The sequence below is a fragment of the Notolepis coatsorum genome, assembly GCF_963971535.1.
Source record: "Notolepis coatsorum genome assembly, chromosome: 5".
Lineage (NCBI taxonomy): Eukaryota > Metazoa > Chordata > Actinopteri > Aulopiformes > Paralepididae > Notolepis > Notolepis coatsorum.
The window spans coordinates 131683696-131706400 of NC_140169.1; the positions used below are offsets into that span (position 1 = coordinate 131683696).

General features: G+C 47.0%; 1 protein-coding gene across 1 annotated transcript in view; it reads right to left on the reverse strand.

The window, feature by feature from the left end:
- Positions 1 to 22705, reverse strand: part of LOC311228354 (phospholipase B1, membrane-associated-like) — a gene marked incomplete at both ends in the record, with an annotated part of 540482 nt that overhangs the window by 22675 nt on the left and 495102 nt on the right. The window contains 16 exons of the mRNA XM_084314264.1: positions 5141 to 5192; positions 6648 to 6756; positions 8779 to 8822; positions 9652 to 9719; positions 10042 to 10100; positions 10814 to 10877; positions 11012 to 11089; positions 12406 to 12477; positions 13596 to 13703; positions 13813 to 13888; positions 14266 to 14327; positions 14785 to 14850; positions 18748 to 18828; positions 19432 to 19483; positions 21272 to 21335; positions 22026 to 22082. Coding sequence (XP_084170390.1) covers positions 5141 to 5192; positions 6648 to 6756; positions 8779 to 8822; positions 9652 to 9719; positions 10042 to 10100; positions 10814 to 10877; positions 11012 to 11089; positions 12406 to 12477; positions 13596 to 13703; positions 13813 to 13888; positions 14266 to 14327; positions 14785 to 14850; positions 18748 to 18828; positions 19432 to 19483; positions 21272 to 21335; positions 22026 to 22082 — 1112 coding nt within the window. The remainder of the gene's footprint in view (positions 1 to 5140; positions 5193 to 6647; positions 6757 to 8778; positions 8823 to 9651; positions 9720 to 10041; positions 10101 to 10813; positions 10878 to 11011; positions 11090 to 12405; positions 12478 to 13595; positions 13704 to 13812; positions 13889 to 14265; positions 14328 to 14784; positions 14851 to 18747; positions 18829 to 19431; positions 19484 to 21271; positions 21336 to 22025; positions 22083 to 22705) is intronic.

Genomic DNA, 22705 nt, shown 5'->3' on the forward strand with positions numbered 1-22705 from the left:
CGCCTAAATAACGTGACACACCGGGATGCCTACCCCCTACCTCGTATCGAGGAGTCCCTAGACGCCTTGGGGCAAGCCAAGATCTTCTCCTCGCTCGATCTCACCGCCGGCTACTTCCAGGTGGCGGTGAAAGAGGAAGACCAAGAGAAGACGGCTGTCACGACGCCCTTCGGCCTCTACCAGTGGACTCGTATGCCCTTCGGACTGTGTAACGCACCAGCGACGTTCCAGCGGTTGATGACCGCCGTGCTGGGGGACCTGGCCTTCGACGTCCTACTCGTCTACCTAGACGACGTCTTGGTGTTCGCCAGCGACTTCGAGAGCCACTGTCAGAAGCTGGACCTGGTGTTTGGACGGCTTCGGGAGCATGGACTCAAGCTCAAGCCCCGGAAGTGCTTCCTTCTGAAGACCGAAGTCAAGTTCCTGGGACACGTGGTCTCCGCGGCCGGCATACAGGTCGACACCGACAAAGTGAAGGCGTTGGAGGACTGGCCGGCGCCGCGCTCGGCGAAGGAAGTGAGGCAGGTGATCGGGTTCCTGTCCTATTATCGGCGGTTCGTGCCCCACTTCGCCCAGGTGGCACAGCCACTGCACGCCCTGATGGGGAAAGAAAAAAAGGGGTTCGCCAAGGGCCGGCCCGAGGCCTTCAAGTGGACGCCGCAGTGTCAGACGGCCTTCGACCATCTGCGGCAGTGCCTCTTGACACCCCCGGTGCTGGCCTACCCCGACCTCCAGCTCCCCTTCATAGTGACCACCGACGGGAGTTACTTGGGACTGGGAGCGGTACTCAGTCAGAAACAGGAGGGCGTAGAGCGAGTCATCGCCTTTGCGAGCCGAGGCCTGCGTGGGTCCGAAAGGAATGACCAAAATTATAGTGCGTTCAAGCTGGAACTCCTCGCCCTGAAGTGGGCGGTCACCGAGAAGTTTAGAGACCTCTTGATGTACGCCCAGTTCACCGTGATCACCGACCACAACCCGTTGAGACACCTCGGCACGGCCAACCTGGGAGCAGTGGAGCAGCGGTGGAACGCTCAGCTCGCGGAGTATGACTTCGTGGTGCACTACAAACCTGGTCGACTCAACCAGAACGCAGACGCTCTGTCTCGCATGCCGATGCGATCAGAACCTGAAGTGGAAGACACTGAGAAAGACTTCCTAATGATAGCCGCGGCTGGCACCCACACCCGTCAGGGTCTCCAGGAACGGGCCGCTCCATTGTCCGTCCCCGCCCTAGTCGCCCGCGAGGGCTACGTCGTGGTCCCAGCGGAGGAAGTGCGGGCCCTGCTGTGCCCTGGGAGACCGACAGAGACGCGGGAGGTCTCGAGTGTCGGCGCACGACGGATAGCGGCACAGAAGGGGAACAGCGGATATGACTGGGCGGAAATGCGGCAGCTCCAGGCGGACGATCCCGAGTTGGGTCCGGTGTGGCGGGCGGTGACACAGGGGGTCCCCCCCACTAAGGTACAGCTGAAGGAAGGAGACCCGAAACTCCGCAAGTTATACGGGCAGTGGGAACGACTCCGTCTGCATCAGCAAGTGCTGTTTCGGCGCGTAAGCGATCCCCGGGATGGAGAGGAGGTTCTCCAGCTGGTGGTGCCCACAGCCCTGCGAAGGAGGATCTACGAGACCCAGCACGAAGACGCGGGACACTACGGGGGACAGGGGACGGTGGTCCTGATGAGGCGAGGTTACTACTGGATCGGAATGGCAGAAGAGGTGAAGCAATGGGTGAAGCGATGCAAGCGATGTGCATTAGCCCGCGACGTGTTCCCTAAAGCCCAGGCCCAGATGACCTGCACTAACGTGACGGCCCCCATGGAGGTCCTGGCTATGGACTTCACCGTGTTGGAGAGGTCGGTGGGTGGCTACGAGAACGTACTGGTGCTGACCGATATGTTTACCAGATTCACTATTGCCGTACCGACCAAAGACCAGACTGCGAAGACCACCGCCGCTGCCATCATCAAGTACTGGTTCGTGTACTACGGTTGCCCTGCCCGACTCCATGCCGATCAAGGGCGAAATTTCGAGTCGAGCGTCATCAAGGAGCTCTGCCGACTGTATGGGATTTCAAAGAGCCGCACCACGCCCTACCATCCCCAGGGGAATGGGCAGTGCGAGAGATTCAATCGGACAATGCACGACATGCTGCGTAGTCTGCCCGCAGAGAAGAAGCGGGACTGGAAGGAGCACCTACCCGAGTTGGTACTTACATACAATTGCCACGAGCACTCCTCCACTGGATACTCTCCCTTCTACCTGCTCTTCGGGAGGGACGCTAGGATGCCCCGAGATGTCCTAGGGGGCAGAGACGTCATTGAGGAGGGGGCGGCAGACCTAGATGAGTGGGTGCAGAGTCACCACGAGCGACTAAAGGCCGCCGCGGAGGCCGCTGAGGCCACGGCGAAGCAGGCATCCCATCGACGCAAGAGAATTTACGACAGGAAGAGCAGAGGTGCACTCCTGCGGGCCGGAGACCGGGTCCTGATACGCGACCACCGAATCCGGGGCCGTAATAAGATACAAGACAAGTGGGAGCCTACGTCATATGTGGTGGTTAAGCAGAGCCACGAAGGGACGCCCGTGTTCACGGTCAGGCCCGAAGCAGGGGGTCCAGAAAGGACCGTGCATCGAGACCAGCTCAAGACCTGTCCCTTCCCGGCTTCTGACCCGGAAGTGCGGGGGAGGGCCCCTCGACAGATCCCGGTGGCACCGCGGAGCTCGTCCGAATCAGACATCGGAGGTGCTTTCGGGCACCGGCGGGAACCGCATCCTAGGGCGTGTAACCACCCCGGTCCCCTGCGGGACGCCCCTGAGGAGGCCGTAAGCGCCGAGTCAGAGGTGGAGTCGACCCCTTCAGGAGAGGAGGGGGAAGGCGGCGGAGACGGAGTCGAAGAGGAGGCCGCGGGCGGTCCATCGATGGCCCCGGAGGGTGAGGCCGTGGTCCAGGACCCGCCGACAGACACTGAGGAATCCGACACGGAATCGGAGGCGGGGGAGGTGGAACCCCCCAGAGTGGAGGCCGCTCGGCCCCAGAGGAGCACCAGAGGTCGGCTACCCGCTCGGTATCGCCAGGACTACGTGCTCAAGAGCGTGTTCGCGGAACAGTGTGTCCAACTCCTGAGGGAGTGTGTAAAACTGTTGGCATAATGTGTAATTGTCAACCGATGTGTGAAACTGTTGGTCTCAGGACCGTTTTCATGCATGCGTTTGTTTTTGTTGTTTTGTTGTTAACTTGCAGAGGACTTAGCAAGTTCAAAGTGGGGGGAAATGTAGCAGTCTGGAAAATATGGTATATTATTCAGAACTGCTGACTGTGTTTATATCCCTTTTTGTACACAAAGACATTCTAACTAGTGTCATTGATTCACACGAACAATGACACAAACGTCCCCGTCCCAAGAGCATGTGAATACGGATCATAAATGACAGTATTGATTCATATTTTACAGTGCGTCTCCCCGTGTGACTGGCAGGCGGGACCAGCAGGGGGCAGTAGCAGGCAGAGAGTGGCGGAGAGAGCTGAGAGATGATAAAGGGAGAAGTGCCGCGGAAGTCGCTCTCTTCGGCTGTGAACTTGAACACGAGAGGACACAGCTAACGGGAGCTCTAGACAGCCCCGTTGCTGACGTTTATGCCGGAGTGCCCCGGGAAAGGACAACGGGTGATAGGAAGTACTGGCTAGTGGAGACGATCTCCTAGCAGTACCAGTGTTATGATATTATGAACATTAAGTGCAGAGTCGGGCACTAAGAGTCGAGTTATACCTAGTTACAGTGAGCGGTATAAGTAGCGTGCGGCTAAGGATCACAGTAGCATTGCTCGTGTTATACCTAGTTACAGTGACGGTATAGTCTGCGTGCCAGAGACGTACGGGACATCCAAGCAGTCTGCCCGGGCGTCAACAGCTGTCTGCACCGGAGAACAGCAGCACACCTGCTCCAGGCTGCCTGCAGGACACGGGGAGTTCTTTACCACCAGCAGAGTTCGCCCAGCACCAGCTCAGCCAGCACTGCCTCTCTGCTATAGCTCCGCCTGCTAGCACCTGCGGCGCGAGTGTTCGACGCCATCTTGCCACCAGGACGGTGGTGGAGCGGCGCGGCCGCCATTTTGGTAGAGTAAACATTAGGGCTTCGGCGCCCAGGATCCTATCGTACATTACACAGTGTGTCGCAGCCTACGGGCGAAGCTGGTGTTTGCTAACCACAGTGCATAGGGGTACCCCATAAACATTACATGCCGGCATTAGCATAGGGCTTTTGTTTTGGTAATTGTGGGCCCACACTTTGGTTTTATTTCCTTTTCTTTGAGCGTGATACCATGTGTGTGTAATATTACTTTCCCATCTATTTAACCCTTCCCCTCTTGGGGGTAAACGTAACGCTGCCATATAAGTAAAGCCTAAGAAGAGGTATTATTATTGGTACTAGCCCAGACGTGGGTAAGGAGTCAAGTATATTGAAGTCTACAATATCTGGGTCTATTAACTTTGGGTCTGCAATACCTGAGTCTATACTGTGTGGGTGTACAATATAAGTGTTTGCAAGGTATTGAATTACAACTTGAGTAATAGTAGAACTACCTTCCGTGGACCCATTGCTATTAAATATTTGTAGATGACCAGTCTTTAAATAACAGTAAAGGATGTAGATGGGAGTCTTGTGTGTGTGTCTTTCATTATTTCTAACCCTAACCCTAACCCTTTGCTACGGGTAATATATGTAATCGTAACCCCTTGCCATTCTACCTTTTCCATTTCCATTGTAAGGGTTCTGGTCGTCTCACATAAGGGAGGGTACTGCTTGCGGGGGGAACCCAGTTATTTCTCTACCATCCGGTCAGTAGGTGTGGGAGGGAAAAGGGGCAACTGTGGAGGGTGAGGGTGTGTTGGGGAGTACTGCGGACTACTCCAGAGAGAGGGAGGAAGACCAGAGTACCGGACCAGGTTTGTAAACCCTGGGCCTCATTCACCCCCACTACCAGCCTCCAGTTGACGCTCCGGACCCCAAAGACGGAGGTGCAGCTGGCCAGGGTGCTACTGTGTCTCGCTACCTATTGACCGCACCCCACAGTTCCCACGAAGCAGGGATAATCCACCCTGCTACAAATAGATAAGAGAATCAATCGTGGGGATTCTTACCGTGTCGTTCTTCATCATGGCCACCAGTGTTCGCACCTGATCCGGTATGTCCCTGAGACACACAAGCAATTATCACAATTAGTAAAAAATTGTATAAATCACAAGTAGTAAAAAGTAGTAAAAAAAGAGGCCGCCCGAGTGGCGAGCCACACGCGCTGCATCGCAACACGGCCGACCAGGGTTCGATTCCCGGACCCGGCGTTCTTTGCCGAATCTCTTCCCCTGCTCTGTCTGACTGTCTCCCATTCCTCTTCCTCTCTCTCTCTCTCTACCGGACTGCCCGGTAGTAAAAACCCAATAAAAATCTACAAAAACATAACTTGTCCGAAAGGACAAGTAACATTTAAGTAAAAAGGCCGTTTTTGAGGCCGGTATTATGGGATTAGACGCTTCACAACAATTATCCCTTAAATATTATTATAATTATTTAATTTTAACCTTTATTTATCCAGGCAATGAATGGAAGTGGCCATGGCCGGTTAGCATTGTCCAACTAACACCTCTCTCTCTCACCTCTCCATGGCTAACTGGCCATGTCCGCTTCCATTCATTGTGCTAAGCTAGGCTAACGTGCAGCCAGATAGCTTTCTACTGAACGCACTGACTGCACTGAGAGAAAACTGGTATCTATCTTCTTGTATCTCTCTGGAGAAGGCGTGAGCTAATTTCCCAAAATGTTGGTGTGTTCCTTTAAGGTGAGACAGCCGAGGTGAATAGGCAAAAACAATTATTTTAATAGATATCACTATGAAACGTTCCCAGTTTGTTATGTACATAACAACCAAGAAAACATTTATTGCACGTTTTCTGAGATTTTATGTTATATATATGCAAAATAGGCATTACCTAATTAAATATGCGCTAATTAGTATATATCGCCAGGAACAGAATCACCAACATTGGATGATGCCAGATTAAAAACATTTTGTTTCATTATGTTGACACATAACACAATGAACTTTTGTCCAGAAGGGATTGTGGCTATGTCTTTTTATCATCCCATAAATCAGGAAATACTGTGTCTACAGTCATAAAAAAATCTATTTTCGCCCGGTTTTTTGTATAAATGTACTATAAATCAGGCTATGAATGATATATCAACAAACCCCTCTGCAAATCCCTCTGTAAAAAGATACAGGGTAAAGATAGGAAGAAATGGGGAAAGTATGGTGTGTGTGTAGGTGCTAGCTAGGGAAATTGATATTTCATCTCTTATGTGTAAGAAAAACGCATAAAAACTATTTTTGGGAAAACGCCCTCAAAGTTCTGTATTGTAATTGTGATTTATGGACACAATCAGACAAAAATTAAGTAAAATAAACAACTAATTGTGTGTTTTCGATATTTTATTGCCACTATTTTGAAATAAGACAAGCAAAATATAAATAAATCTCAAAATCGACCAAAGAAAAAATATTTGCCTATTCACCTGTCTCCCCTTAAATTGGGGCGTAGTTCCCCTCTGATCAAGATATGAGTTAGTATCCAGAACACTGTAAGGACTCACCTGCTTTTCTGCCCAGGAACAGCCTGGTTGAGAAAGGACTGAGGAGAGGTCTGTTTGCCCATTCCAACTGAGTAGCCAGTCACATGCGGGTTAAACTGCCTTAAGATGTCTGTATCAACAAAGAAAGAAAAAGCTCAGTCTAACCTGGACAGTGACAACAAGAAGATCTCTATTATATCATCATGTTGCTTTGGAAAGAGAATGTATTTGTGGGAGGAGGGGGTGTATCTTGTCAAAATGAACAGGGATTTAGCTATTTTTAGCTATTCAAACAGTAACAAGGACAATGCTTGGATATAACATTTATCAATGAATTGACTATACAATCAGTACCCGTGATATTGCCAATGTGTGTCAATGTGTTTAACACTTTGAGTGCCACGCCGGGTTTTCCTTTTTACCCCCTGAATGCCACCATCGGCGCCAATGTTAACCTTAATATCGCCTAATCTATGTTTTAAATTATGGCTATGTGTCTAATCTGCCCATTGCATTATCAAAGACTATTTTCCAGTCAGTGCTGTCAAGGCAGATTGGTTTTTTATCGCGTCATTTCCGTTTCAGAGCATTTAGAAAAGCACCCGTTTTGAGATAAAAAAAACAGCCCATTCTGGACCATTCTATGAAAATCGTCTTTTACTGGAATATTCCACAACGTTGATATTCGTCTGCCTTTTTATGAATCGTTTTCAAATAAACGCTAGATGATCAATATTATACGTGCACGCAAGCACATTCGGGCCGCGCACGGATAATCGCCGCATTGATTTCCTCTTGGACTTTTACAGTGAAACCGAAAGAGCCCATTTCACAAAACAGCTTATAACTTCATCAAAATTAGTCTGATTATCCTAACACTGATTGATTGATTGAAAACTTTATTAACAGATTGCAGAATGGGTACAGTACAGTACAGCTCAATATATACAATTGTTAAGGGGATGCAGACCAGAGAAAGACTTTCGTCTTGTTTACATCAGGGTCCCCCATTTTCAATTCATCGTAACATATATGACATACATGACATACAGATAGACAGTACTGCTACATCTATACATTTATGACATACCAGATTTGCAATTACAGTACTGTTTGTGATACAAAAGAGTCCAGAAAAAAGAGTATATACATTTGACGTAGAAACTGTACATTGGATTGGGTAGGTGGGGGTGGGGGGGGACTGTACATTGGAGGTGGGTGGGGGGGGGGGGGGTTGGTTGGGTTGATAACATAGAGTCCTTACCTGACATCAGATGGTATCCAACTGGTATATTCCAATTCCTGATCACCATTCGAAAAAATCGATAAGTGTATAGATCCAACGCGATACAGTAGAACTCCATGATCAGCGGGGCTCAGAGGCTCCAGAATGAACTGTGGTAACCCCGGCTGGATCAGTGGACTGGAAAATGTGGAGTACCGGATTTTTTTCCCTATCCATTTTCATTGAGTCCATTCCAAAATCCCTTATGTAATCTGAAAGACGATAGGGGGCGCTTTTTTCCACATATGATCTCCGGCGGTGCTCGTGTATACTCGGGTAGGCTCGCGTGATGCAATATGATTTCAGATCGCTAAAAAAAATAAAAAATCTCGTGAGTGGCTTTCAACCACATAAAAATAAACCCGAGATATCTCGTGTGTGGCAGTTAAAGTGTTAATGTATGCTTATTTTGTACTTGGCAATCTGTATTATTAAATATTGTTTAATGTTGGACTCTTGGAAGGATAGTCAAGTAGGGAGAGATTAATAAAAAGAAACCAGGGCAAATTGCATTTATTTTAGTCCCCCCCCCCCCCCACCCCCCCCCCCCCCCCCCCCTTCCACACGACATAGTTAGATAGTAACATAGTGAAATACCGTGGGTAACAACAGCAACCAACAGCACAAACACACGTTGTATGTAATCTTGGTCACAACTTGTTCCCCGGCTATCCTAATAAGATTGCAGATACTGCATGATGTTAGAATTTTAAGAACTGAACATTCTAGTAATGCTGTCACCATGGCTAGTGGCCTTTTTCTTTTTTTTTTTTTTTTTTTTTTACACCTGATAGAGTTAAGCTGATTCTGTAAAACAGTAGAGAAATCATCTGATATCTAAAACATGATACTGGGGAATGAACTCACTGGGCAGAGTGGTGACAGTGGTGAGGTTCTCATCACCACCAATGCTAGGAAGAAAAACAAACGCATACCGTCATTAACTCCATGTATCTCTAGTAGTACCTACAGTATGAGCAACGTGCAAATACATGGCTTGAGACATGCCTTGTGTACGGCTGTATAGAGGGTTTCAAAGTGGCAACATTCTAAAAGGGCCCACGTTTAATTCCTGTTGCAATGTTTGCTAATGCAATGGTTGACAGGAAGTACATTTGGGTCCAAAATGTTAGCAATAGAATTCCAGTGAAACCATTCATTCATTCATTCATTCATTCATTCATTCATTCATTCATTCATTCATTCATTCATTCATTCATTCATTCATTCATTCATTCATTCACCCTCTATAATCAAGCAACATCATATGAGAGGGAATGCTATATCAGTAGTGTACTGTGGTTGTAGATCAGCACACCGGTGCCAATAAACTACCATATAGCATGACCTTGAGTACGTTATTGCTTTTATACAACATTTAAGCAATATCACACAAGAGGGAGTGCTGTTGTACTGAATATCAGCACGGCTGATAGGTCAGCAGGCCTGTTAGGGAGGTTGCCTGGAAATTGAAGGGTTGCTGGTTCAATCCCTGGTATAGACAGTGCCAATAGTGACAAAGTGCTCTGAGCAAGGGTGCCTAACACAACACACACACACCTAACCTCCCCCCATGTGTACCAACCGGCTCCAAAGACAGGTATTGAAAAGTAGCTAATATTATAGCTAAAATACTGTGATACAACACTACCAGTCCTAAAATAAACCTTCACAAAGTACATGCATACATAACATTGTATAATGTTTTATGTTGTGTGATAATGGCTGATAAGGACCCACCTCCAGGATAATCCCCGATACTGACGTAGAACGTTCAGGAGGTTGCTGGCTCCAACGCCATTGCCTGCCTGCCGGTCAGAGGGGTCATGTTAAAGGTACTGTGATAATGCAAGATCATAGGAAGAATGAAGAAAGACTCATAACTTGGTAGACAGACCAAGAAAGATTTTCATTTGTAGATGGAAAATATATTATTTGGAACTTATTTACTATAATAGAGCAATGATTGTATTACTCCAACAATTACAAACATTATAAACAAACCTATTACAGCCCCCCAAATTATTATTATTATTTTTGTTAGTGGTTACCTATTTGTTAACGATTGGATCAAGCATTGGGCCTTTAACAAATAAACGGAAAGCGAAAGCCTCAAAATCATTCACTCACTGTTAGAGAATCTCCTACAGCAGCCACTACTTTGATGTCGCCGGGCCTCAGGGCATGGACTGTGAACAAACACACGCGCACACACGCACACACAGAAATAACATATCAAAACACATACTCTCCCAGACATCATAAATTAGAATGTAACAACCTCTTGTAAAAGGTGACCCTTTCATCTCCTAAGAGACACGATAAGTTGCAACAAAGGAACAGATAAGTATATTATAACTGTTTCTGAGCACAGCCAACTCTCGGTATGCCAAGGGGGGCGTGGCCCTCTGTTCATAAAAAAAAATGAAAATAACCACTTTTTTTAACCACTAAAATGAATACATTTGTAGCAAACTAGTTTCATTACTTGTTTGTGGACTAACTTGCTGATATCCTTTACAACTACTGAAGACTGATAGACTGACTGACTGACTGCTGGGCCAATCAGGGTAACCAGAGAAGATCATGCTCGCAGGGAAGCAGATGCAAAGTAATGTAACAACAACAACATTTCAATAGAGGCCTTTCACAGAATGTTTAGAATCTATCTTCCACGTTGGAAGAAACAATGGATATATGAATATATAAACAAAAATGTCATAATTCGATGTATATACCTAACTGGATCTTGTAAAGTCACAGTGGAACAGTAATAACATGCTTTAACCTACTCTACCACTGCACAGACATTCTTTCCAAAGCGGTTACCAATGGTTACAGGCAGCCATGTTGGAAGAATGATAATTACACAAATATCCCGTAGAGAGATATCTAATCTTACCAGAGGTGGGTGGAAACTCAGAGGAGGTGAGATTCGTCTCACAGAGCATCTCAGTGCCTGTGACCTGGAAAGACAAGCCGAGCACATCCAGGATCAGTATCATGGAGGATACGTACAACACTGCCAAGTTCTCCATGTGTCTGTGTTGTGTCATCTGTGACAGAATACTAACACTGATGCAAATCACAGCATACTCACTGGGTCAGGGAGAGGAGAGGACAGCTTACTGGGGTGATAGGAGAGTGAGTTACGCTCGGTCCGCAGGAAGGGCCGCTCCTGGAAGGAAGAGAGAGGGAGGGAGACAGAGAGGGAGGGAGAGAGAGAGAGAGAGAGAGAGAGAGAGAGAGAGAGAGAGAGAGAGAGAGAGAGAGAGAGAGAGAGAGAGACAGAGAGGAATTAGAGAGAGACAGAGGAAGGGAGAGAGAGGGGGTGGGAGAGAGAGACAGAGAGGGAGGGAGAGAGGGTGGGAGAGAGAGATAGAGGGAGGGAGAGAGGGGGGGTGGGAGAGCGAGAAAGAGAGGAATGGAGAGAGAGACAGAGAAGGAGGGAGAGAGAGAGGGTGGGAGAGCGAGACAGAGAGGGGGGAGAGAGAGAGATAGAGAGGGAGGGAGAGAGAGGGTGGGAGAGTGAGAAAGAGGAATGGAGAGAGAGACAGAGAGGGAAGGAGAGAGAGAGAGTGTGGGAGAGCGAGACAGAGAGGGGGGGAGAGAGAGATAGAGAGAGAGAGATAGGGGGAGTGAGAGACAGAGAGGGAGGGAGGGAAAGAGAGAGAGGGTAGGAGAGGGGGTGGGAGAGGAAAACAGAGAGGGAGGGAGAGAGACAGAGACAGAAAGAGAGACAGAGAGGGAGAGAGAGGGTGGGAGACAGAGGGAGGGAGAGAGAGACAGAGGGAGAGAGAAAGAGAGAGATAGGGGGGAGAGAGACAGAGAGGAAGGGAGAGAGAGAGAGGGAGGGAGAGAGAGTGTAGGAGAGGGGGTGGGAGAGCAAGACAGAGAGGGAGGGAGAGAGACAGAGACAGAAAGAGAGACGGAGAGGGAGAGAGAGGGTGGGAGACAGAGAGAGACAGAGAGGGAGGGAGAGATAGGGATGGAGACAAAGAAGGACGGAGACAGAGAGGGAGGGAGAGAGAGACAGAGGGAGAGAGGGGTGGGAGAGACAGAGAAGGTGGGGAGAGAGGGGGAGGGTGAGAGAGACAGAGACAGAGGGAGAGACAGAGAGGGGAAGAGAGGGAGGCAGAGAGAGAGACAGCGAGGGAGGAAGAGAGAAGGGGGAGATGGAGAGAGGGAAAGAGAGATAGGGGAGGGAGGGAGGGGATAGAAATAGAGAGAGAAGGTGAGAGAGGGAGATAGGGGGAGAAAGAGAGATAGAAAGAGAGAGAGGGAGAGAGGGAGAGAGAAAATGAGAAAAAGAGAGAGGTGTGGATGAGGGATAAAGAGATAGAGGGCATTGAGGGGAGCGGAGACAATAAGGGTTTTTATCCACCAAGCCACATTCATGCAGTACATTGAAACCTATTTAGATGCCTTCTGCATTCTTCCATCCCTGCACTGTTCTGCGTTGGCCCGCCTGCCTGTTCTTCCACATGCTCTCACCTCTGTAGGACATGGCACTGTGATGGTTATGTCATTGTCCTCTGTGTTGTGTTGACCACTGGCAGGCTGCAGCTGAAACACAGACCACCCATTCTTGTTTGTATCAACGAGAGGACAATGACTCTGTGTGCGTGTGTGTGTGCGTATGTGTGATGAACAGTGTAAATTGCAACCCACCATGTTTGCCCACATCTGCACAGTCAGTTTATCAGTGTGTTGTGATGACTGTAGTTCAGATGGCGCCCTTCCACTCTGTTGAAAAGAACACAAGTGTCACATGTACATTGTGAAGCTTCAGCTCTTCATCTTAAACTAAAACAACTGAGATATTATTACGGCTAGGGATCAGGGGTGTAACAATCTCAATACATATTAAAAAATCTAAAGAAATCTACCTTCAAACAATGTAAATACAACTTTTCTTTTCAAAACTGTATTGATGATTCTCCTTCTCTCATTCTCTTCCATAGGTCTTTTCTCTCTGGTATATTATGACTATCAGCATAATTATTTATGTAATTTTTCTAAGCCAAACCAAGCTGTGCTGCGCAGTATATATAATCTATAAACAGTATGAATACATTCTAATGCATAGAAGAATCGAAAATAAGATCGAATCATGACCCCAAAACCGAGGTCTGGCGCTTATTTCATTTAATGTATTCGTTTATTTGGAAGGGACAGCATGTATGTACACAGGATTTAGCAAGGGATGCTAATTTTCATCCTCAGTCCCCAAACATAAACACAAAAACAGAGCAATATAAAAACATGTTAAAACAAAAGAACAATAATTTACAAATACATGGCTACAAAGCTAAAAGGACCAAGACTATAAAGGTCCTATATATGGTCACATGATTGGTGTTCTAGAAACCATTTTTTTTTTTACTTTGAGTTTAAAAGTAGTAAAAGTTGGACATTCTCGGATGGTGGTAGGTACACTGTTCCACAACATACTTCCCTGCACTGACAATACATTCTGACCGAAGGTGGTGTGTCGGCGCTGCACCTCGCAATCCTCTCTAGAGGTCGACCTCGTCCTATGACCACGATCTGACTTTTCTTTTATGAATTCTCCCAGGGGAGGACGACAGAGTCTGTGTAATGTCTTGTAAATCATACAGACCTGTTTGAATGAATGGAAATTAGAAAAACTAAGAAAACTGTATTTTATTTAAATAACTCACGGCGAGAGAGGCCGGGTCTGCGACGAGAGGCCTGTCCTGCAGAGCGACAGTGAAATCATCTCTGTCGCCGTAATGCTGCTTCTGTACCATGAGGTTGTCCAGGGACTCCTGTTGAAATTAAACATGTTTAGCAAACAACATCCAGCCGTTCCGTCTCCAATCGGCTGATGTGACGGATAATGAAGATAGTGAAGACGTTGGAGAGATAGTTCCACACCTGCAGGACTTGGCTGAGTGTGGCCCGCAGTAGCCTCAGTTCACCCTCGCTCATCGTTTCCATACAGGGACACCTCCTGTCAGCAGAACACAGAGGATTCAACACATTATAAATGGTAAATGGTGCATTTGTATAGCAGCTTTTATCCAAAGCGCTTTACAATGTGTTCCTCACATTCACTCACACATTCACACACCGACGGCGGAGGCAACCATGCAAGGTGCCAATAATGCTCATCGGGAGCAATTAGGGGTTAAGGGTCTTGCTCAAGGACACTTCGACACGCTCCCCAGGAGGAGCGGGAATCGAACCGGGAACCTTCTGATTACCAGACGACCACTGCACCTCCTGAGCCACTGTCGCCACCTAGTATAGCGTCGACAGTGATAATATGGCCATATCAGAGGTGTATAAATCAGTTGAAGAGGGAAATAACAAAAGTTTAGGAGTCACCTTTTCTGGAGTGTGTCATACTCTCCATCCCACACAGCGACACTGACAAAAGTCCTCTTCAACTGTACCCAAAAAATTAAATGCAATGCTTAGTATTAAAGAGGAACGTGTAACGATTGATAACAAACTCATAGTGAATATGGAGAGATTTATATATACAGTTGTGGTCAAAGGTTTACATACACTTGTAAAGAACATGTCATGTCATGGCCATCTGGAGTTTCCAATCATTTCTGTGATGGGAGCACATACTTCTTTGTGACAAAAGAAAATCATAAAGTTTGGTTCTTTTATGAATTTATTATGAGTCTTCTGAAAATGTGACCAAATCTGCTGGGTCAGAAATATACATACAGCAATGCTAATGTTTTATTACATGTCCCTTGGCCATTTTCACTTCAATTATAGGCACTTTTGGTAATTATTGGAAACTCAAGAGTGCCATGACATACATGTTCTTACAAGTGTATGTAAACTTTTGACCATAACAGTATATATATATAACAATCTAACACAAACCTGAGAATGCAGCACTTGCAGAGCAAGATCCACCTGCTGAACTGCTGCTTCAACTGCGGAGAGGACCTGCACACACACACACCAACACAAAGGTGTCCTTTACGGTACTTTCAGACGGAAGCCAATGGGAAATGTCAAGTCAAGTCAAGTCAAGTCAAGAGTTTTATTTGTCACGGCATACAAGTATACAATGAAATGTGGGTGGTCTTGCCCGCAACGATGTGCAATACAGTGGTACAACATATAATAGAATCCAATACAAAAAACATTGTGCAATAACAGGTAACAGGTAACATGGTGTGACATCTCGGTATTTGTACATAGTTATTTACAGAGCATATAGGACATGCTAGGTAGCTTTGGTAGTGCAATACACTGTTACTGTTGCTAATACTAATTTAAAGTGGCCTTTCCTTTTGGCAATAAGTGTGGGTGTGTGCGGCATGAGTGTGTGCCCGCTCATGTTAAAGTGTTAAAGTGGCTGCTAGTGTGTGAGCGTGCACAGCGTGCGTGTCGTGTGTGTGCTCATGTGTGCTTATGTGTGGATAGTTCAGTGTTCTGTGGTACTCAATGTTCATTGTTCAAGACTCTGATGGCCTGGGGGAAGAAGCTGAGCCTAAGCTGAGCCTATGTGGAAGTGGCGTGAATGAATGGAAAGTCAATGGAAGGAAGCGAGACTGCTTGGATCTGGAGAGACTTGAGGCGGAGGGGTGTTTTTTTTTCAACATGAGCAAGAAATGAATCGGCTGCTATGAGGCGAACACGGGAATGCTGTTATGGTTTGAAACCGACCCCAATCGCACAACACAAGACAGGTATTAGAGTAAGCCAAAACAGGGCAAATATTTATTATTGAACAAAAAGCGGCACAGTCCCTTTAAGGGAGAACACAAAAACACTAGAGTCAAGGAAATATGGAAAATGCGGCACTGTGCCTTTAAGAGGCGAACAGGCTAAGGGACTAAGGCTAAGGGCCAGGGCTAAGGGCCAGGGCTAAGTGTCAGGGCCAGGACCAGGGGCACTGGAGAGGGGGACAGGGACAGAGGCCCGGAGAGGCGGGCTGGAGACAGGGACAGAGAACAGGGTTAAGGCCTTGGACAGGGCGAGGGCCAGAGCTGCTTACAGGGATGAGGACAGGGTTCCGACGGCGGAGGCCTGGCACGGGGACAGGGGCCCGACAGCGGAGGCCTGGCACGGGGACAGGGGCCCGACGGCGGGGGCCTGGCACGGGGACAGGGGCCCGACGGCGGAGGCCTGGCACGGGGACAGGGGCCCGACAGCGGGGGCCTGGCACGGGGACAGGGGCCCGACAGCGGGGGCCTGGCACGGGGACAGGGGCCCGACAGCGGGGGCCGGGCACGGAGATCCTCCTCCTCCTCCTCCTCGGATGCTGCAGACGGGCAGCGCAGAACACAGGGGGTCCCAGGGGACCGGGGCGAGAACACACCATCCTCCCGTGGAAATAGGGAGCGATGACGAGTCGGGGTCCGAGGGGAACGGGATGAGCACACGCCATCCTCCCGTGGAATACTAGGGAGCGACGACGAGCCTCACCCCAGGAACGAGGATCACGAAGAGACGCCTTCCTCCCGTGGAATCGGGAGCGAAGGCGAGCCGCCTTGACGTCTGGAGTGGGAACACTGGAAAACCTCCCGTAGAGAATTAGAGAGCGAAGACGGCGTCCCACTCCAGGCAAACGGCGACAGGTGGTGAATGGCTGGGCCGTCGTCTCACGCCGGAGACGCGGCAGGTGATGGTGACGTACAGAATGGTAACGTACAGCACTCCATGAACACAGAATCCAGAACACAGAACGACCCGACAAGGACTGGAAGGGAGGTCCAGGTATATAAAGCCCTCTGGGGCGCTAATCACAAACTATGACAGCTGCGTGAAGGTAGTCCAAGGGTGGGGGCTGGTGAAGGAGAGTAGACAGGGAAAAATCTCGCAAGGGTGGGGGCTGGTGAAGGGGAGTAGACAGGGAAAAGCTCAGGGAACAGGCGAATCCTCACAGTACCTCCCCCTCCACGGGAGCCACTGGGCGACCGAAAAAATCAGACAGCGGGGCAGGGGACATGACAAAGCAACAAAAAAAAAAATGGGCCATGCTAGCAGGGGAAGCTACACCTAAAGTGGGACTAGCAGAGGGACAGGGTAGCTGCCAGGGCATTGCTAGCTACAGGGCCTATGCTAGCTGTACTGCTACATTAACATAGAGGCTGCGCAAGCTGCCGGAGCTAGGCTAGCAGACAGGGCTGGACTAGCATGAGAACAAGCTAGCTGAAAGGACAGTCCTAGCTGTGGGGAACAGGGTAGCTATCAGGGGAGCTAACGAGGCTAACAGGGGAGCTAACAGGGGAGCAAACAGGGGAGCTAACGAGGCTACCAGGGGAGCTAACAGGCTAACAGGGGAGCTAACAGGGGACTCTCCAATACACTGTCTGTGCTGGCTGGGGTCGTCGACTGGTCGGGTCGTACTGTTATGGTTTGAAACCGACCCCAATCGCACAACACAAGACCGGTATTAGAGTAAGCCAAAACAGGGCAAATATTTATTATTGAACAAAAAGCGGCACAGTCCCTTTAAGGGAGAACACAAAAACACTAGAGTCAAGGAAATATGGAAAATGCGGCACTGTGCCTTTAAGAGGCGAACAGGCTAAGGGACTAAGGCTAAGGGCCAGGGCTAAGGGCCAGGGCTAAGTGTCAGGGCCAGGACCAGGGGCACTGGAGAGGGGGACAGGGACAGAGGCCCGGAGAGGCGGCTGGAGACAGGGACAGAGAACAGGGTTAAGGCCTTGGACAGGGCGAGGGCCAGAGCTGCTTACAGGGATGAGGACAGGGTTCCGACGGCGGAGGCCTGGCACGGGGACAGGGGCCCGACAGCGGAGGCCTGGCACGGGCACGGGGACAGGGGCCCGACAGCGGGGGCCTGGCACGGGGACAGGGGCCCGACAGCGGGGGCCTGGCACGGGGACAGGGGCCCGACAGCGGGGGCCTGGCACGGGGACAGGGGCCCGACAGCGGGGGCCGGGCACGGAGATCCTCCTCCTCCTCCTCGGATGCTGCAGACGGGCAGCGCAGTACACAGGGGGTCCCAGGGGACCGGGGCGAGAACACGCCATCCTCCCGTGGAAATAGGGAGCGATGACGAGTCGGGGTCCGAGGGGAACGGGATGAGCACACGCCATCCTCCCGTGGAATACTAGGGAGCTACGACGAGCCTCACCCCAGGAACGAGGATCACGAAGAGACGCCTTCCTCCCGTGGAATCGGGAGCGATGGCGAGCCGCCTTGACGTCTGGAGTGGGAACACTGGAAAACCTCCCGTAGAGAATTAGAGAGCGAAGACGACGTCCCACTCCAGGCAAACGGCGACAGGTGGTGAATGGCTGGGCCGTCGTCTCACGCCGGAGACGCGGCAGGTGATGGTGACGTACAGAATGGTAACGTACAGCACTCCATGAACACAGAATCCAGAACACAGAACGACCCGACAAGGACTGGAAGGGAGGTCCAGGTATATAAAGCCCTCTGGGGCGCTAATCACAAACTATGACAGCTGCGTGAAGGTAGTCCAAGGGTGGGGGCTGGTGAAGGAGAGTAGACAGGGAAAAATCTCGCAAGGGTGGGGGCTGGTGAAGGAGAGTAGACAGGGAAAAGCTCAGGGAACAGGCGAATCTTCATAATGAAGACGAAGAAGCCTAGGCTGCTATGAATGCACCACTGTTGCCTATAAATATTGAATAGGTTCAGTTACATTCAGAAATGGTCCCCGTTTAAATAGATTACATCTAGAAATGGTTCAGGTTAACATGGTCTTTTCATGGTGGTTTCACTTCTTTAACCGTTCAGGTCAAGCGGCCATTGAACTTGAGAAGCGTGAGCTTCTCATCACGTTCAGTCTGAAAGTACAACATGATAATAACTGTTGTTGTTATCAAGGAGTGTTTTGCCGCTAACCTGTTGCTCCTCGCAGGAACAGATCTGGTCGGCCTGAACGAACAGGAGCACCAGCTTCCACTGTCCGTCTACATCGATGTGCTGTACAAAAATACAAGACACGGAAGATACAGTCACGTTCAGTAATACTTCCTGGAAAACAGATTTACTGCGATAAGACTTGTTGCTGTGTCTGTGTGGATATATGGATATATGATGACGATGTACAGTCACTCGAAAGGTCGGGAGTGACGGAATACACAGATTACAGGGTTATAGCAATCTGTCTGATTACCAAAAAGGTTTTACTGTAATGTTTGTGAAAATAAACAAATAAAAAACAAAACACTGTGATCAGATACTTTAAATGTTGAATAACTGATTACTTTCTGGATTACGTTGAATGGAAAAAAGACTGAGGTTATATATAGGTTTAGTAGATTTTATAGAATAGAAGAATGGTTGATATAGTGGTTCTAGAATGATGATGATGATGATGATGATAACAACACTGCAAATTGCAATACATCATTAATTCAACTGGATATCTTGTCAATTTTGACAAGGTAATACAAAAGTAACAGAAAGTAATCCTATACAATTATTCCAGTGGATTATATTACTAACTGATTACAATTCTAAGCATGTAATCATTATTCTGTAATATTCTGAAAGCAGGTTTCCTAACCCTGTCTACTACAATACCTGAGTTTTTCTGAGAGAGAACCGCATTTCCTTCGCTTGCTCAACCAGAGTCCTAGAAACAGAGAAATGTGCAAATAGGTCAATATACAGTAGGTGTTGGTGGCTCCATCATACAGACAACAACAACAACAACAACAACAACAACAACAACAACAACAACAACAACAACAACAACAACAACAACAACAACAACAACAACTCAATAAGGTTGCTCAGTCATATAGATAATTCCAGTTAGTTCCAATATGGAAAGAATTGGTTCAGCGCATATTGCCAAAAGGGATTGCTTGAAGGGAACAAGCTGCTCCTGAACCTTCTTCCTAATTGGAACACATGTGAAAATAACTTAGTTAAATTTATTATGATAGCATTGCATTATTGTGGCTTTCTGTACCTGTGTTGTAAGAATTCAGAGGAGTACAGGCTCCTTTGGTCCAGGAGAGGACTGCTCAGTGAAGGGTTAAACAGAGCCATCAGCTCTATTGGAGTAAAATAATAAATAAATAAAAATATTAATTAGTTTAATTAGCTACTGAATTACCAAGTTCCTGCACTCAACGTTAACTATCAGTAAATTTCTAATGTGTGATGTATTGGTGGTGGCTTCACAGCGCTTAGAGGAAAACAGACAGACTTTCCCTCTGGCGACTGTTAATTGTACCTAATTATCAAGGTTAGCCGAGATACTGGACAGTAAAGGTTAACCTTTACTCTAAATAAGGTTCAACATTTCACTGGAGTTAGTTTTTCTTAGTAGATCATAGTAGGTTATGCTAGATAAAGTGATGCAATATTTTGAACAGATAAGCGTGTAAAAGTGATCCTATACATCTGTCCTCAACAAGGTAGGAACATATTGATCACAATCTTAAAGTGGGAGTGGCCATGAACTTGAATAAACTGAAGCCAGTGTCCTGGTCCTGGAAACATAAACTAGAGTTTTGGGAAATCTTTTATTTATTTATTTTTAGAGGGGAATGACATTAATTTTAAGAATTCCCATAGATTCTTCCTATGCCCCAGGTCAGTCCCGTCAGTATTTGTGAACATGCACCACTCTCTCCTAAAGCTAGTAATAAGAGAGAGAAGCCTCCAATCTGTGATGTCACATCTGGGGCTGCTCCATAGACAATGAATGGGACTCTGACTTTACAGGAAGGAAGAACATGTGGGAATTATTTAAATGGTTCTCCTTTAAGGAGGAAGTAAAAACTATGTTGGAATACAGAGAGTTTGGAATGGTAACAAATAATCTGTCAAAACACCCACATTTTGACCAACCTCTCAAATAAAATTGCATTGATCTTTGATGGATCCATAACTTGGTGCTGAAGGTTACAGGACAGTGACTATGAGTGAAAGACTAAAGATAGTAGAATAGAAATTGGGACTTTACCTTGGAATCTTGATACCACTTTAGACAGCTCACTGCAACAAGGGAAAGACAGGATCACAGCATTACTCGCTGATCTTAAAAGGCCCAATCAGTGATCCCAGTGTAAACAAAATGGAAGCCTCACCAGCAAAAATATGACAGACATTTAAATGGATACACGTTTTCATTCGCTAGTTGATTGACAGCTCTGGATACAATGACTAATACATCACGGTAACGTTTATAAACACTGGAGTAGAACAGACCTATATTGTGCTTCAGGGTGGATTAAAGAAAGTAAAAAAATGAAATCAAAAAATATTTTCCATCATAATAGTTCAAACTCTTTGTGAATATACCCCACAATTACATATACAGTCAACAGATCGGGTTCTTTAACGAAAAGATAACGATAAAAAAAGTTATATTGTTTGACACGATTACTCTGCGTGGTCTCCTGCTCACCTGTGTGTATAAGAAAGGCCAATGGCCGAAAGCACAGCCACGTCGGAGGGTTTGACACTGTGAACTTTGAGAGAGAAATCAAATGAATATGAAATCTTTGTCATACAATGTTCCTGCAGTATTATTGTGACTATAACACTAGAAAGGACCAGGGGTGGAAAGTAACCAAGTATACATTTACTCAAGTACATTTACTCAAGTTAATTTACTCAAGTTGTGATAAACAATTATTGCATGGAGACTTTAAAATATTTCATTGGTGGCAGTTAAATGTTCCAAAGTGTCTAGTCTGCAGGCGGAAAAATACAAAAGAAGATGAAGAATCATTTCATTCAGATTAACTGAGAACTAAGATGTTTGACAAATGCTCTAAAAAGACCCTGTTGAAGTGCGTGCTTCAACTCAATAGCTGTGTGCATTCATGTGAAAGATTAAACGCATGTGAACTCAAATGTAAATGTTCAACTGTCGTTTTTCAAATGAAAATCTATCATTTAGATATACTGATTAATCGATAAAATAATCAGTGGATGCATCGATTACTTAAATAATCATTATAACTAAGTAAAGGAATTGTATACATTGTCCACGATTTAATAACAAAAGCAAAGAAGCAATTTGATGAATCAATCAATCAATTAATGAATCGTGTCCAATGCACTAGATTCTCCAAATACTTATTATTTTTAAATCTATGGATAAGTGTAGCATCGGACACTGAAGACTAGAGATAATAATAGATGGCTATACTTACCAGTAGAGGGAGGGGGCTGGGAGGGAGAGGTATGGGGGCAAGGCAGTGCAGAGGCTGCTGGGGACAAAGTGAGTACAGAAACCCATTAAAAACATTGAATCTGGGGTGCCCTGGCGGCTCACCATGTATGTACCAGTCCATGACGTTGCAATGTCCTATAGGTTAGAATCTGACCTGAGACCTGTTGACAAACGGCACACTGTCTGAATAAATTACCCAGGCAGCATGGTTATAATTGAGAAAAATGGAAAACGACTTCATAGATTACAGTAAATTAAACAAGAGCAAAAATAAAATTGAGCAATACAACCATTCATGAATTAAACAGGACTTTGTTGGAAAAGGGTGAACGTCTTTTGGACTTTCCTGTAAAGTCTGTCAACACTTTGATTTGTTCTGACCCCAAACAGAATGTTACATCACTGTAAATGGTGATCATATCCCCTCAGGCAGAAGAAATGCTAGGACAAAGGAGAACAACTCGTCTACATACTGTAAACCAATGATAATACATGCTAATGCTTTCTAGTGTCAATGACACAGAACAATACAAACATGAAAGGTGTAGTGAGCATAGAGACCTGAAATCCATGACAGCCCCAGTAGAGTAATACCCAGAAGAAAAAGCATCCTTTGACTGCTTGTATCAGAGTCCTTGTAATCTAGGTTTCCTCTTGGCA